Source organism: Anolis sagrei, chromosome 3 (genome assembly GCF_037176765.1).
Source record: "Anolis sagrei isolate rAnoSag1 chromosome 3, rAnoSag1.mat, whole genome shotgun sequence".
Classification (NCBI taxonomy): domain Eukaryota; kingdom Metazoa; phylum Chordata; class Lepidosauria; order Squamata; family Dactyloidae; genus Anolis; species Anolis sagrei.
In genome coordinates, this window is record NC_090023.1 from 255,539,597 (window position 1) to 255,556,194 (window position 16,598).

Here is a 16,598-nt window from a genome sequence, read left to right on the forward strand (position 1 = left end):
AATCCATATATCCTAGGTTAGGACAAGGATTGATTAAGCATAGTGTCAACTGATCTAACGTCGTCTCAACTGGCCCTTGTCACTCTTGAGCTATAAGTAGGAATTAAATACAGTTTGTCCCAAGCCGATCTTTTCTTTCTGATGTGCTTGCCTTTGGTGGTTTTAATTCGTTCAAACAATAAGCTGAACTGCAGAACTAATGTGTCCTCAATCCTTCCTTCCTTCTTTCTATCCTTCCTTCCCTCCTTCCCTCTTTAAAAGTTTGACCACAAGGACCAACTGAAAGCAAAATAACCTTAAAATATAATCAAGCCTGCCTATAGCTCTCAACCTCACTGATTAAAATTTGCCAACAATGATTAAAATCACCCTCTCAGTGATTAATCAATGAGGCTTTAAGTCGATTAATCTATCATTAAACTGATTAAAATGTGCAGCACAGATGGATATTACAGCCGTAGTGCAATAATGCATCCTGTACTCTATGACCATTGAATATTTTGGGGACCAGAGCCTGTTGTTGAAGTAGACCAGATTGCTGACAAGAAGGGAATTTCAAGTGGTAACATGTAATTGGAACAGACTCATCTAGCATTGCTGATCTCCTTGAGTGTATTCTTTAAAAGATGGCTTGTTCACTGTAGCAAATAGAAATGCCATACGGTGTGCCTGATAAAATCTGGCAGGATTAGAGTAATCAGAAGACTGAGTAGCAAACGCTAGAGAAAAATGGCTTGAAAAATGAGCTAAATGCAATGGCAAATTAATTAATGTTAACAACCCATCTTCTTGTCACTGAAATTTCTGACTGTGTATTGCATTTTCACTGACAATAATGTGCTTAAATAGCTTATGCCAAGATGTTAACCTAATCACCAGGCAAATATCTTCATCTCTTCAGGCTTGCCACTATCTTTTCAACTTGCAATCTCTTCAACACACCTACCTCCCACTGTGGAAGGCAAGGTTGAGCATGCCTCTATATCTTGCTGAATTGCACCTCCCATTATCCCTTACGACTGGCAATCCTGGAACTGGTTAATGAGTGTTTATTTATTGGAATATTTATGCACCACCCTATATAATGAGATGTTGGTGCAGCATGTAGGTAAAGGAACTGAAGCAATCTAACACAAACCCAGTTTCAATTATGCAAGGTAAAATATATATCTGCAGTCCAACAATTCTAATCCAACAACATCTGGAAGACCATGCTATGTCCATCTGTGTTGGATGGGAGAAATAGCAACAAGATTTAAAGAATTGTGTTTAAGGTATACAAGGTAATTCCATCAAGTCCACTCAGAAATAAACCCCAAAGAAACATGATATTGTGAGGCTGTATAAATTGAAAACAATAACGTGAAACACAAACATATTTTAAGAGTTCTTGTTGTGGCTATCTTTTACAATATATGATGACTTTAAATCTACTTGTGTGCATTCTGAAATACAAGAAGATGAAGGGAAAACACTCCCTAATGGAATTTGGCATCATAAGGTTGGGGTTTTGTTGCTATTGCCATTGTTGTTGTTTTAAAATCTTCCCTTCCAAGGGTGGAGAGAAAGGTCCATCCAAGCAGGAGAAGTTCTGAATTATATTCCCCCACACCATTTTTCTGGATATATCAGAGATTTTGCTTCCGTATTGTGGGAAGTTTACCAGAAATTGAGAAAACTCAGTGCACAAAAAAGGTAAATCATGGGCAGATCCCAATGGCATAGGGGGATCCCAGCATATACACACTCCCAACACGGAAGAAGAGATTTGTAGCACTTCTGAAGCTGGCACCAGTAATCTCTACCCCACTCTGCAATTGCTCATCATGGAGAAATAGGTATAACATACACACCAAAAAAGAGAGAAACAGACAGAAGGCCTTGCTGCCAGCTTCCTAGACTTTAGATCTTGGTCTTGGAGAGTGGCACATAAGATTGGTGAAGTAAAAGCCAGCCCTGATTCCTTGTTATTTTTTGGAAGTTGTATAGCTAGACTGTCATATCTAGTGATAAAAAAAGAAAGAAGAAGCAGTAAACTTTCATGAATTTTGTTCTCATGGGTAAGACTTAATCATGTAAAAAAATTTGCTCCCTGGTGTACAGCTTTTGAGTGGGATTAATTCTGTGAAAATGACAAATATTGGTTTTCCTAAACAAAATGACATTTTTTTGCCAGAAAGGTTTTCTGCATAGAAAAATTCCTTTCTATGTATAAAATAATTTTTCAGTGCAGAAAATATCATTTTATTTGAAAAGAGCTCCCATTGCTATCATATGTTCTCAGAAGACTACAACGATTTCTGTCCTTCCAGGATTCTTCTCATTTCCCCATTTTCCTATTTTGGCCTAGGCTTCAATTTTTTAAATATTTGTTTCCAATTCTATTAGTAAAGAACTGCAGAATTTCTGAAAAATAAAGATGAACTTTCCTCTATTAGTGACTGCACAAGGAATGTGATATAAAACAATTCCGATTCATTAAAGCAGAAGCTCACTCTGAGAACATGATCCACATGCTTGTATTACAGAATTGAGTAGGAGTAATTTTTTTTAAAAATCCTCATCTCTGAACAGGCACGCATTATGAAATGTTTAAAAACACGATTCGAGAAAGCTCAAGAGGGCAAGATGAATGAGTTCCAAGGAGCAAAGATTTTTTTTTTCATGAAAGGGATACAATATCTGTGTAGACAATTTACAGAATTTGACAGTGATATTTAATAACAAATCTGCCCAATTTGTGACCCACAATCCTAAACACAGCTGTCCCAATCATGTATCAGCCTTTAGAAGAATCAATACAGTACTTTGTTTTACAGTGCAAAAATATAGGGATGTCAAAATTGATAAATAATTGACAAAAGAATGTAGATCACCCAGTGGATTCTGTAAGGGGAAAAAGTGTTTCCAGGGGAGGTGGCGGGGGAAGACATTGCTTTCCAGTGGTTTTAGCCATTGCAATTTGCAGCTATGGTTTAGGTGCTATGTGTAGTGGTATGAAGACCTATTTGTCAGCCAATTCAACAAGAGACCTTGGAGGACACAAAAGGGGGTTTCAAAAACTTCATGCACTACACAGAACACATCTTATTCATCCTTGTTGTAATAAGAGGGGTAACATAGGCTCAAGGTGGAAAAGAATGGAAAGGAGGATTGTATCACTTCCTCTTCACATGGATTCCCCACATAGAGTCCAAAGTCAGACTGGACATAGCCATGTGCTCTCAAGAGTCCTTTGGAAGCAGGACTCTTGAAGAACCTACGATGCACTCAGACATTTAAATTTTAGTTGTTCAGCATACAAAATATAGAGAGAGTTGCAAATTTGAAGCTAGATCTTCCAAAACAAAGGAAAAACATTCCCCCTGTTTCCAAAAGTTATAGTTCTATGAGTGACATGGTTACAACCAGGGCTGTAGCCAGAAAAAAATTTCGGGGAGGGTTGACAATTTTGGCGGGGGTGTGTGTGAAAATTTGGGGGGGGGGGTTGAAAATTTCGGGGAGGGTTGAAAATTTCGGGGGGGGGGGGGGGGTTGAAACCTGCCTCCTAGCTCACGCTGAAGCAAAAAGCACAGCAGGGGGCAGAGCAGCCTTCAATAACCTGCAGCTCTGCCCCTGTCAACCACCTCTACCAAGTCTGGCCTTCAATACACACACACCCAACTTGGTTGCTTCACTACATTGGCTATTGCTGCAAGTAATGACAGTGTGAATAAATTGTCAATATTTGCTTGAGATAGTGCTTACAGTTCTGGAGGGACTCTTAATTTTTTGCATCTCATAGACTTAGCATGGGGATTTGGTTAACCAGTTAAAATTCATGATTAAACCAGGTTTTTTTAAAAAAATCTGAAACATTTCGGGGAGGGTTTGAACCCCTAAAACCACCCCCTCGCTACAGGCCTGGTTACAACCTCTGGAATGTTGTGTTTTGATTTTTAAAGAGGGGTGTTTAGAATTTTTAGCCAGAGAATTCTTGTGCCTCACTGTGAACCACAAATCCCAGGATTCCACAGAAATTAATCATCACTGTTATAGTCGAATTATAATGCTATCGTTATATAATAAAAGAAAAGAAAACCTGAATAGATTCAGTACATCTGATTGTTTATTTATTTATTTATTTCCAGCATTTCTACCCTGCCTTCGCAACCCCCAAAGGGGGACTCAGGACGGCTTACATTTTGCAACAATTTGATGCCACTACATATAACAAAGCAACATAACAACAATTAAAACAATAAATAGAACATTAATTAAAACAATAAAAACAGTATTAACAGTCAGCCGTATCATCATTCCAGTCAAGTTCCATATACAAAGTGCTATTTATGCCTGCTGTCCAAAAGCCTGGTCCCAGAACCACAACTTTATATGACTTTTTATTCTTGCCATATAAAAGATTATTTTGTATCTGCATATTTTTCAGCTGTTAAAGATGGAGATTTATAAAGAGAGAGAGAGAGAGAGAGAGACATTCCATTTCAGACCTAACATGACTGAGCTCAAACTTACCCTTTACAAAATTAATCACCCAATGTCTGGATCAACTTTTCATGTCTCCCACATTAATTTTTTTCCCTTTGGAATATGGAGACATTTGTGAATTATGGGAAATTGTTATCAACAATGAACTGAAATGATGATGCAATCCACAGACCAGGGAAAGGTGAAACAACCCTTCACTGCCTGCCATAATCTGCCTTCAAGGGTAGAATTAATGAGGTTTAATTGCCATAGTTCAATGCTATGGGAACAGTAGTTTTACAGGGTTTTTAGTCTTGTCTGCCAAATAGTACAAACAAACAACAACTCCCATAATTCCATAGCATTGAGCCAGTTAAAATGGTGTCAAACAGCATTGATTCTACAGTCCTCTGTGTACTAGGTCTATTGCTACATATCTACTTTGGCTTGAGATTTCACATTCAATTCACATTGGCTAATGGTGTTACTAGATCAAGATATTTACCACATCTTTGCTTATCTGAATAAAGCTGCATGTGTGGCTACTGAATCTAAGACTAAATCCAATTTTGTATCTTTCAGAGACATAACTTCAGCTGTCTTGGGCAAGAGAAATGCATGGAAGCAAATGTCAGTTCGGTACAAATGCAAGGTGATTCTGATTATTTCATCAACCATCTCGGGGTCCCGGCTCTGCAATTTTCATATCAGGATTTGACAGCATTAGAGGTAATTGCAAATGAAATCACCAGACAGGATTGGTTAATCAGAAAGCAAAATCTGGCTTCACTCAGCGAAATCTCCCACATCAAGTAGACGGCTGTCAAAAGCTGCTGGCTCATTTGTTAGTTTCTTTTGAATGATAGGGATATTTCTGCAGAGTATTTGGGCTCATCAGTTCCTCGAAGAGCATGTCATGTTCCATTGAAAGGGAAAATATGGGCTGTCTCCTGCATTTTCATGCAGACAATCATAACAAGGAAATTGCTGCAGTAGGATTAACATCAAAACATAATTGTAATATTCATAGCAACATGGGATGTGCAAAGTGGATTTTTGCTGTTTTACTCTGAGGGATGGCTTCTGTGTTCTCCAAAATTAAATGCAATGGATTACAGTATAAAAAAGGCTCCCTGCCTGACAAAAAAACATTGAGAGAAGAGGAGAAAAGACAAGCAAATCGTATTTCTGGCATGTGTAGTTTTACTGCCAAAGTGAAATATATTAAATGCAGCTTTTATCAGTGAGATATGTTGAAACACAACTAACTCCCTCCACATTTACAACCTTATCATACTGGCCGCTGGAATCACCATGGATTGTGGCAAATTCTGCTCACCATGGATTGTGGCAAATCCTGCTCATGGGGTAACATGGGGAACCCACCACCCCATGCCCTGCATTGCCAGACTTACTCATAACCACCTCCCATGGGGGTGAAGCATTGGTTGCCAGCTTCCCCACATTGTTGCTGACGGTGCAACATGGGGAAGCTTCCTATGTTGCTGCCATGGCGGCATATGCTGGTTCTGCTTTAGATTAGCCACGGAGCCCTTCTGGATGTAGTTTTATGTTTTTGGATGGTAACTGGCAGGCTCCATAGTTAAACTATAGCTTAACATATAGTATGCCACTGAAAAAAGCCCTCTCTGATGAAGTCGTTAGACAACATACCCATGGGGATGATGGGAGTTGTACTCTAAAATTTGGCATGAATTTATATTAAATAAGAGATCATCGCACTATCACACTATTGAATCTGAACATTATTTTCTGAAGTGTAGCTCACATACTGTGAAAAAACACAGAAGACAAATCCTAACTGTTAATTGCAATCAGAATAGACTCATTTAATTGGTGGGAATTGAGTAAGAATTCACTTTATTCTTGCACAAGATTCTTACCAAAATGTTTATGCAGGTCCCATTGATCAATTTATCTCTTTTAGTTGGAACTATTTTGGCTCTTTTCTGAAGGTAAGCTTAGCTTTCCATATCTATGGGTTTAACTTTTGAGAAATCTAAGAATCTTTAGGTCCTTCAACACTACTGTATGGCCAACATCCACCGGTAATTGACAATAAAGTCATGTTGGAGTACTTCACTTCTTCACTTCACTTCACTTTATTTCTTAATTAGTCGCTCTCCATCAAGGTGTTTCGAGTGACTTACAGTCTAAAATAGCATTGACACAATATAAAAACATTCAACATAAAAACATTCAACAGTGACTATTTGGCAAATTAGATCTGATTACTTAAATGCACAACCAAACAGCCAAGTCTTGAGTGCCTTTGCAAAAGGTCGCAACTCCGACATTGATCTAATGTATGGAGGCAATGAGTTCCACAGAATTGGAGCATAGGTCAAAAAAGCTCTACACCTTGTAACTTCCAGGTGTACCTCCCTAGGGCCCGGTATATATAGGAGATTTTCCTGGGTGGATCGAGGTGACCACTGATGGAGAAAAGGCAGTACCTAGAGACTGGGTTACTATGAGTTTTTCAGGTTGTATTACCATGTCCCAGTAGCATTCTTTGATGTTTCACCTTCATCTGTGGCTGGCATCTTCAGAGCTTTTTATCTGTGGAATGTCCAGGGTGGGAGAAAGAACCTTTGTCTGTTTGAAGCAAGTTTGAATGTTGCCTGGGGAGGATCCTTTGTTTGGGAAGTGTTAACTCCCAAACAACAGCCAGGGTACCTCTATACAAATAACCTCACTGATTGACTAGTAGCTGCAAGACTACTCAATGCTAACTAAGCTTGCTAATTGCAACACTCCACTTGCCTCATTTCCAACAGACCTCTCAACAAATCTCTGAGGATGCTTGCCACAGATGCAGGCAAAACATCAGGAGAGAATGCTACTGGAACATGGCCATACAGCCACAAAAACTCACAGCAAGCCAGTAATTCCAGCCATGAAGGCCTTCAACAACCTACAGATTCCTAGTGAGAATGCTTCCCTAGGCATTTGTAAGTCCTCCAGCACAATTCTATGAATAGTTAACCTCCAGCATAAGCTGATCACATTGGTCACATTGGAGAACCTAGAGATTCCTACAGAGGTGTGCATTTTTCCATTTTCTTAGAGACCCTGCACTCCTAATATCAGTTAATGTGGAGGGCCCACAGTACACCCAACACTCACCTCAAGCACACACACACTAACAACAGGATGAATAATCACAAAAGTTTTAAATGGAAAACAAATGTTATCAAATTTTCCAATACTGTACATTTTACATAAATGTAGAAAGGGAACTCATGAAAATTTTCATTTCTTTTCCTGAGATCAACTGTGCCCTCCTCAGATTCCCCATAGATTGGTAACAAGCGGAATTGCTCACCCCTCTCTAGTTATTCTCATTTACTGTGTGAGGTCAAAATGAGTCAGGGATTTACATCTCTAATGCGAAGGTGAAACCGATCACTTGAAAAGGGATAGATTGTGTCTGTGATAATTCTAAACTTATTTTCTATCATTGTCCTTTTTAGAGATGTTACGTTTTGTTGCATGCACTTTCATTATCTGCCTAAATGAAAAAGCTCAGATTGAATAGCGGGAGTTTGGAATCCGTTGTGCATCGGCATCTGCACTACTAATTTGCCAATAATTAAATTTCACAAATGCAAAGCAATCTCAGAATTTGCCAAATGCTGGAGCGATGTTCTCCTTATCCCCAACTCTTTCTCTCCTCCACCCCTTCTTACAAGAAACGGTTGTGTTAATTGAAACGTCGGCAGTTGGCATCCTTTACTTTTTTAGCCAGGAGGTTTTTCAATTTGTAAAAACACTGTTGTACCTATTAGGAAAATCATTCTGTTTCAGATTAAACACAAGGCAGAGGTTGTCGTAAAAGCAATGGAAAAGCAGATGTTCTCTGATTAAGAGTGCAATGTTTATGACAGGCTTGTGGTCCAATGCTCATATCTTCTGTCATTTAACAGCTGCTCTATGTAATTCCTGATCAAGGACTATGTATTTTGTAATCTATATGACATGTTTAAGTGTCCATAGACTTCCATTTACATCAAAAGTGCCTTTCTCTATTCCTTGCCTATCATCCTGTTTTTTAAAGCATTGATTTATTTATACTATTGTCATTTGTAACTTTTCCTAAAATACATGAATTTAGGGCAAATCACTGGCTTCCAGCAAATATTATCACACAAAACAGAGCAATTTAAAAGAGCAATGATATTATCATAAACTATGTTCAAAAAATATTCCATTAACATAGAACACTAGCCGTAATGTTCAGGCACATTTCACACATTTGAAATGTGTGAAATTTGATGTTTGGAGACCTACACTAGTTTTGCATGAAAGCCAAATGTGTGATAGTCACACCAGTTCCATGCCACATTGTATTTCTCATAATGACGTCCAGTTGTTTTTCATCCACAATCTTCACGTGATATTACATCACAGGCTGTTAGCTCACAAGCTTGTTGCGAGGCCAAAAAAGGTAAAAGGAAACAAGACTAGCTGCTCCAAGAAATGACAGAATAAAATCTGATATACAAGCACATGTATGTGTATGAGGCAGGAAATATTTTAAGGCAAATCTTCTGATTCCCTCAATCACTGATCAAAGGCAACAGCACCATCCCTGTTTTGATCACCTAATTACCTTTCTGTCCACTTCCACATACAAAGACAGCCTGGGAGTGCATGAGGGAATCTACCCACAGATTGAAGTTCTTCCTTTGCTACTAAACCAGTGGTTTTCAACTTGTAGGTCCCCAGATGTTTTCACTTTCAACTCCCAGAAATCCTAACAGCTTGTAGGCTGGCTGGGATTTATGGGAGTTGTGGCCCAAAACACCTGGGGGCCCACAGGTTGAGAACGACTGTACTAAACACAAGATCTATTTCAATCTCATCCCATGATTGTTATGTTTTTAGGGGTCAATACTTAGACAGGATTACTGCTTAAGGGCAGACTAGTGCATATCCTTCTTAAGAAAGTCCTCATGATTAGTTTGTAGTGATCTTCATATTGGTAAGCTGGCTGGGACTTCTGGGAGTTGGAAGTCCATAATATCTGGAGGACCAAAGGTTGAAAACCACTGATCAAGAACAAATATGATGCCATTATTTTAACTTGAGTAGGAATAGAGCACTCCTCGATAATGCCAGTGCTACTTTCTCAGAATAAGTTTCCTATGTGGAAAGGCTCAATGTCTTGTGTAAGCCTTTTCCTGGACAAATTCAGGCACTGATTGGAGGCACAGCAACCAGTTATAATACAGACACTGAGATGCTAAAGCTGTCTTTAGAGTTTAATGGTCAGCTGCTACAATCATCTGTTCTAGAACTATGTAGTAATATCTTTGATCACTTCTATCAAGAACCCCTCTTCCACTTTTAACACTACATGTAAACATGTGTGGGAAATATGATTTCACCATGACATTCCAGAATCTTGTTTTAGGCTGTATTTCTAGACTGTCCATGGGGTGATCAATTTTCTGGAATCTTTACATTGGCAGACAGCTGCAGACATATTTATAGAAAACATAGATTTGTTTGTTTGTTAATTGGATTTATACTTGCCTTTCTTAGAGAATAATTTGAAAAGATACAATTGAAACAGTTGTTTAACAGGGAAAGCAGTCTAGTGAGTAAGGAGACGACCCATGTTTCCTCCAATCATGGAAAATTATTGTCAAAAAAAGTGTGAAACAAATTTTGCCTCATGATGGTAAATTATCAGAATTGTAAAGTACTGTGTGGACATCATAACCTCATTTCCCATTAAGTCCTGAAATAAATTAGCATTATAACTAGTGACAAAATGGGAACATTACTTGATTAAGAATTTTTAAAGGATGGCTTTAAAGAGAATATTATTGGCACAATTGTCCCTGAAGACCCAGTATTGATTTTATAAAAAGATTGATAATTACCTGTCGTTTTACTGCATGAAGAATTGACCTTGACTCATGAGTGCAAAAATGAATTAAAGTATGATGTCAGATTCGCGTTACCAAGGGTATAATGTCTCTAGTTATTGAGTGGCTTTTCTTGGCTGAAGGGTTAAATACAATGAGTCACACTTGGTGACTGTACATATTCATAACCCTCATAGCAAACTGCCCTCAAACCTACTATTTAATGTACCTATTGATTAAGAGCAACCCTACGAGTCTTTGATTTGTTATTCTATGTTCAACTCCTTTGCAGTTAAGATTTTTTATGTGTCCAGCTACTCTTAATTTAAGTACATAACATTTAAACAAAGTTCAGTGAATGACACTCAGTGAAGTTACAATTCTTCTAAAATCTGTATCATTCTTCTTTGTGTCAATAACTTGGCCCCATTTACATTGATCATTTAATGCAGTTTCTAACCAGCACTGAAAAAAGTAGAATTTTGCCATCCACATGATTACAAGCCTTTCTAGACAGGCCCAAAACACAGGATCTGTCTTGGTTTTACCTGAGGAGTCCAAATCACAACTCATGTAAATTTGAACTAATCCAGAGAAAACTGGGATTTCCCAGTTTGCTCCAGACAAAAGCCCCTTCCACACAGCTGTATGCAATCCACATTGAACTGGATTATATGCCAATGTGGACTCAGATATCTATCTGTCATGGAATTATCTGTCTTGATACTTTGGATTATACAAACCTTAAAGGCAGGATGAAATTTGTTTTAATAAAATGTGCAAATGTATATGGACAAACAGCTGAGCTTTCCATAAGACTGTATTTGCTGATATTAATTTAATCCTGATTAGCTGTATGATTTAGATATGGTATAGATTATGTGGACAGTTAATGTGGGATAATCAATATACTATGAGCAGTAATTACTTAGTGTTTTTTTTCTGAGAATGGTTGGGTAACATATAGCTTATGTTATACACAACTGCACAGAAACATATCTTCAACCTTTTGAAGATGATTCATTGCTTTTCTTGTGAATTTGAAACCCGACTTAATTTTATTCTAGCACTAGTTAGTCTTAAAGCATTCAAAAGCAAGCCAACAATGTGGATTCTAACTCTCAAAACATAACAAAATCCAGAACTGTTACCCCATATTTTTTTACTCAATCTAATCCATAGCAGTGTTAGAGTTATGGACCCATTTGAATATCTGATACAGTGTATAGACTTATAACATGATTGTGTTCACATCTACTCTGACCATTTAATGAAGTCTTAGAGAGGAGGGAGCAAGTTTGTTTTCTGCTGCCCTGGAGACTAGGATGCGGAACAATGGCTTCAAACTAAAGGAAAGAATATTCCACCCGAACATTAGGAAGAACTTCCTGACTGTGAGAGCCATTCAGCAGTGGAACTCTCTGCCCCGGAGTGTGGTGGAGGCTCCTTCTTTGGAAGCTTTTAAACAGAGGCTGGGTGGCCATCTGTCAGGGGTGCTTTGAATGCAATTTTCCTGGTTCTTGGCAGGGGGTTGGACTGGATGGCCCATGAGGTCTCTTCCAACTCTATGATTCTATGATTCTAATGCAGTTCCAAACCAGAAATCCTGGAACCAGTTTGAGGCCTGGATAGTGATTACACAAATCACAGAGCACTGATGCACATTAAGGGCTTTCTCTTGCCCACTTTTATTGGATTTGATATCTGGTCACTGCAATTTGAAGCTAGTGCAGATGTAATGAAACACACTAGCTTCAAATTGCATTAAATGGGCAGTGTAGATAGGGCCTGAGTAAGCTTGCATACCATGCTGTACTACATTTAGAGGATTAAAACGATGGTTGAATAACTTTCCACCAACCTGCCCAGGAGAGCTACAAACCAGAGGTTTGAGACTTGGCAGTCTAAAGTAATCCCAAATTTGTACTATGTTATACCTTGGTGTAAAAATATACTATCTGAATTTAGATGGTCCATCAATGTGTCAAGTCAAATCATATCTCCTAAATTGTGTCTTTCTTACCTATCAGGTTATCTATTAGGCCTGGGTAACAACGGAAAAATTTGTTTCTAAAATCGATTTGTAATTGGGGTGTTTTTTTGTTTCGATATTTAAAATATTTACAAGATTTTCCAAAAAAAAAGTTCGGTATTTACGAAATTTCGTTAATATTTACGAAATTTCGTAATTTGACGGGAATAACAAATCGATTCGTTAAGATGGTGCCCCGCGTTTTAGCGCATGCGCAAACCGTTAACGAAATTTTCGTTAATCTGGGAACCCTGGAATAACGAATCGATTCGTTAAGATGGCGCTCGCGTTTTAGCGCATGCGCAAACCTTAACGAAATTAACAAAATTAACAGGAGGCTCTTTTTTTTGGAATATTTTTTGTATTTTTTATGAATAAAACACAGGTATTTTCAGATAATGTTCAGAAATGGAAAATTGACCAAAAACTGGCCCTGATGTAGAGCTAACACAGGCAGGAGACAAGGCAATGGAGAGCACAAACCAACAGGAGGCTCTTTTTTTTTTTTTTGGAATATTTTTGGTATTTTTTTATGAATAAAACACAGGTATTTTCAGATAATATTCAGAAATGGAAAATTGACCAAAAACTGGCCCTGATGTAGAGCTAACACAGGCAGGAGACAAGGCAATGGAGAGCACAAACCAACAGGAGGCTCTCTTTTTTTTGGAATATTTTTTGTATTTTTTTATGAATAAAACACAGGTATTTTCAGATAATGTTCAGAAATGGAAAATTGACCAAAAACTGGCCCTGATGTAGAGCTAACACAGGCAGGAGACAAGGCAATGGAGAGCACAAACCAACAGGAGGCTCTTTTTTTTGGAATATTTTTGGTATTATTTTTATGAATAAAACACAGGTATTTTCAGATAATGTTCAGAAATGGAAAATTGACCAAAAACTGGCCCTGATGTAGAGCTAACACAGGCAGGAGACAAGGCAATGGAGAGCACAAACCAACAGGAGGCTCTCTTTTTTTTGGAATATTTTTTTGTATTTTTTTATGAATAAAACACAGGTATTTTCAGATAATGTTCAGAAATGGAAAATTGACCAAAAACTGGCCCTGATGTAGAGCTAACACAGGCAGGAGACAAGGCAATGGAGAGCACAAACCAACAAGAGGCTCTTTTTTTTTGGAATATTTTTGGTATTTTTTTATGAATAAAACACAGGTATTTTCAGATAATGTTCAGAAATGGAAAATTGACCAAAAACTGGTCCTGATGTAGAGCTAACACAGGCAGGAGACAAGGCAATGGAGAGCACAAACCAACAGGAGGCTCTTTTTTTTTTTGGAATATTTTTGGTATTTTTTTATGAATAAAACACAGGTATTTTCAGATAATGTTCAGAAATGGAAAATTGACCAAAAACTGGCCCTGATGTAGAGCTAACACAGGCAGGAGACAAGGCATTGGAGAGCACAAACCAACAGGAGGCTCTTTTTTTTGGAATATTTTTTGTATTTTTTTATGAATAAAACACAGGTATTTTCAGATAATGTTCAGAAATGGAAAATTGACCAAAAACTGGCCCTGATGTAGAGCTAACACAGGCAGGAGACAAGGCAATGGAGAGCACAAACCAACAGGAGGCTCTTTTTTTTGGAATATTTTTGGTATTATTTTTATGAATAAAACACAGGTATTTTCAGATAATGTTCAGAAATGGAAAAGTGACCAAAAACTGGCCCTGATGTAGAGCTAACACAGGCAGGAGACAAGGCAATGGAGAGCACAAACCAACAGGAGGCTCTTTTTTTTGGAATATTTTTGGTATTTTTTTATGAATAAAACACAGGTATTTTCAGATAATGTTCAGAAATGGAAAATTGACCAAAAACTGGCCCTCATGTAGAGCTAACACAGGCAGGAGACAAGGCAATGGAGAGCACAAACCAACAGGAGGCTCTTTTTTTTGGAATATTTTTGGTATTATTTTTATGAATAAAACACAGGTATTTTCAGATAATGTTCAGAAATGGAAAATTGACCAAAAACTGGCCCTGATGTAGAGCTAACACAGGCAGGAGACAAGGCAATGGAGAGCACAAACCAACAGGAGGCTCTTTTTTTTTGGAATATTTTTGGTATTTTTTTTATGAATAAAACACAGGTATTTTCAGATAATGTTCAGAAATGGAAAATTGACCAAAAACTGGCCCTGATGTAGAGCTAACACAGGCAGGAGACAAGGCAATGGAGAGCACAAACCAACAGGAGGCTCTTTTTTTTTTTGGAATATTTTTGGTATTTTTTATGAATAAAACACAGGTATTTTCAGATAATGTTCAGAAATGGAAAAGTGACCAAAAACTGGCCCTGATGTAGAGCTAACACAGGCAGGAGACAAGGCAATGGAGAGCACAAACCAACAGGAGGCTCTCTTTTTTTTGGAATATTTTTTGTATTTTTTTATGAATAAAACACAGGTATTTTCAGATAATGTTCAGAAATGGAAAATTGACCAAAAACTGGCCCTCATGTAGAGCTAACACAGGCAGGAGACAAGGCAATGGAGAGCACAAACCAACAGGAGGCTCTTTTTTTTGGAATATTTTTGGTATTATTTTTATGAATAAAACACAGGTATTTTCAGATAATGTTCAGAAATGGAAAAGTGACCAAAAACTGGCCCTGATGTAGAGCTAACACAGGCAGGAGACAAGGCAATGGAGAGCACAAACCAACAGGAGGCTCTCTTTTTTGGAATATTTTTTGTATTTTTTAATGAATAAAATACAGGTATTTTCAGATAATGTTCAAAAATGGAAAATTGACCAAAAACTGGCCCTGATGTAGAGCTAACACAGGCAGGAGACAAGGCAATGGAGAGCACAAACCAACAGGAGGCTCTTTTTTTTGGAATATTTTTGGTATTTTTTTATGAATAAAACACAGGTATTTTCAGATAATGTTCAGAAATGGAAAATTGACCAAAAACTGGCCCTGATGTAGAGCTAACACAGGCAGGAGACAAGGCAATGGAGAGCACAAACCAACAGGAGGCTCTCTTTTTTGGAATATTTTTTGTATTTTTTAATGAATAAAATACAGGTATTTTCAGATAATGTTCAGAAATGGAAAATTGACCAAAAACTGGCCCTGATGTAGAGCTAACACAGGCAGGAGACAAGGCAATGGAGAGCACAAACCAACAGGAGGCTCTTTTTTTTTTGGAATATTTTTGGTATTTTTTTTATGAATAAAACACAGGTATTTTCAGATAATGTTCAGAAATGGAAAATTGACCAAAAACTGGCCCTGATGTAGAGCTAACACAGGCAGGAGACAAGGCAATGGAGAGCACAAACCAACAGGAGGCTCTTTTTTTTTTTTGGAATATTTTTGGTATTTTTTTATGAATAAAACACAGGTATTTTCAGATAATGTTCAGAAATGGAAAAGTGACCAAAAACTGGCCCTGATGTAGAGCTAACACAGGCAGGAGACAAGGCAATGGAGAGCACAAACCAACAGGAGGCTCTCTTTTTTTTGGAATATTTTTGGTATTTTTTTATGAATAAAACACAGGTATTTTCAGATAATGTTCAGAAATGGAAAATTGACCAAAAACTGGCCCTGATGTAGAGCTAACACAGGCAGGAGACAAGGCAATGGAGAGCACAAACCAACAGGAGGCTCTTTTTTTTGGAATATTTTTGGTATTATTTTTATGAATAAAACACAGGTATTTTCAGATAATGTTCAGAAATGGAAAAGTGACCAAAAACTGGCCCTGATGTAGAGCTAACACAGGCAGGAGACAAGGCAATGGAGAGCACAAACCAACAGGAGGCTCTCTTTTTTGGAATATTTTTTGTATTTTTTAATGAATAAAATACAGGTATTTTCAGATAATGTTCAGAAATGGAAAATTGACCAAAAACTGGCCCTGATGTAGAGCTAACACAGGCAGGAGACAAGGCAATGGAGAGCACAAACCAACAGGAGGCTCTTTTTTTTGGAATATTTTTGGTATTTTTTTATGAATAAAACACAGGTATTTTCAGATAATGTTCAGAAATGGAAAATTGACCAAAAACTGGCCCTGATGTAGAGCTAACACAGGCAGGAGACAAGGCAATGGAGAGCACAAACCAACAGGAGGCTCTTTTTTTTGGAATATTTTTGGTATTATTTTTATGAATAAAACACAGGTATTTTCAGATAATGTTCAGAAATGGAAAATTG

General features: G+C 37.7%; 1 protein-coding gene across 3 annotated transcripts in view; it reads left to right on the forward strand.

The window, feature by feature from the left end:
* The window catches only part of NAALADL2 (N-acetylated alpha-linked acidic dipeptidase like 2), a 972,343-nt gene that overhangs the window by 786,677 nt on the left and 169,068 nt on the right, over positions 1-16,598 (forward strand). For all 3 annotated transcript variants that reach the window (XM_067466051.1, XM_067466050.1, XM_060767493.2), the window contains one exon: positions 5,050-5,196. In XM_067466051.1, the coding sequence (XP_067322152.1) occupies positions 5,050-5,196 (147 nt within the window). The remainder of the gene's footprint in view (positions 1-5,049; positions 5,197-16,598) is intronic.